A 1,214-nucleotide genomic window follows, 5' to 3' on the forward strand; every position below is an offset into this window, starting at 1 on the left:
TGTGTGTGTGTGTGTGAGAGATGTCTTACACTGAACTGCTAGCTTCAATGGGAAGCTTTCTGGTTTGACCTGGGTCCTGTGTGCCACCACACAGCTGATGTCTTTCCCGTTGTCTGCTGCTGTGGGAACCATGCTGTATTCGCTGGTCACGGTCACGGTGTTGACGGCACCTGTCTTAGATGTTGTTGTCGCGTTGCCATTGGCTGTGGTCACCCAGGAGATCTGAGCAGCAGGGCGGCCATCCACAGACTCGCACTTTGCCACGACGACGGGCTTTGTGCCCACTTCCACCGTTACAATGGAAGCTGAGTTCTGTGGCTTAGCTGATGGATGGATGGATGGATTGATGTGGGGATGGAGGGTGGAGAGAGGAAGAGACACAGAGTGGCAGAGAGAAGATTAAAGGATGCAGAAATAGATAAAATGGAAATAAGACAGCTGAGGGAAAAGATAATGTGCACCATTATCGATAAACAATTTGAGTCACCAGCATGGCAAAAGCAAATCCAAAACCTCAATCTCCAAACATCCTCTGCCGCCCCATTCACCCGCTCTCTCTCTCCTGTCTTTTTTCTCTCTAGAGCTTATATTGATAAACAATTACAAGCACCAGTGCAAACACACCCAAACCCTAAATCTTCTTTCACTCTCCCTCCATTTCTTTAATCTATTCCCTCTCTATCCCCACCATTGATAAACAATTTCCCTTGCTGGTCTAGTACATTTCCATACGCAAATTTTAAATCACTACATGATCTCTGTCATTCCTCCACTCCCTCTACTCTGCCTCATCCCTCATACCTCCTCAATTGCCCTGTCTGATGCTAGAGTGGGATCAGAGGAGAGCCGGCAGGACAGAAGCTGACAGCAGGCATGACAAGCAGCCGGATCAATATAGTGCCCGAAGGGAGGCAGGGACGCATGATGCGTTGGAGGGAGAAGAGAGTGGAGCAGAGGCACTGGTGCCGGGCCAAGGTTAGACCAATGGTTCCATTGCATTAACAAGAACACAATTGATCTGACAATACCACTTATAATAGCAATTAAGCCTAGCTGGACATGCTTTTAACCTGCATGCTACCTTTGGGGGATGGAGCCAGCTAGAGAGACAGACAGAGAGGTAGGCAGAGAGTACTTTGCATTGACTATATACTGTATATATATATATATATATATATATATATATATATACACACGTATGTGCTGTATATATT

At 46.6% G+C, this 1,214-nt stretch overlaps 1 protein-coding gene across 1 annotated transcript in view; it reads right to left on the bottom strand.

Annotated features, from left to right (window-relative positions):
* si:ch73-22o12.1 (nectin-2) overlaps positions 1-1,214 on the bottom strand; it is a gene marked incomplete at its 5' end in the record, with an annotated part of 16,556 nt that overhangs the window by 12,732 nt on the left and 2,610 nt on the right. Inside the window, 1 exon segment of the mRNA XM_035672631.1 lies at positions 30-323. Within this exon segment, the coding sequence (XP_035528524.1) occupies positions 30-323 (294 nt within the window).

This window comes from Morone saxatilis, unplaced genomic scaffold (assembly GCF_004916995.1).
Source record: "Morone saxatilis isolate NCDOM2014 unplaced genomic scaffold, NCSU_SB_2.0 Contig24, whole genome shotgun sequence".
NCBI classification, from domain to species: domain Eukaryota; kingdom Metazoa; phylum Chordata; class Actinopteri; family Moronidae; genus Morone; species Morone saxatilis.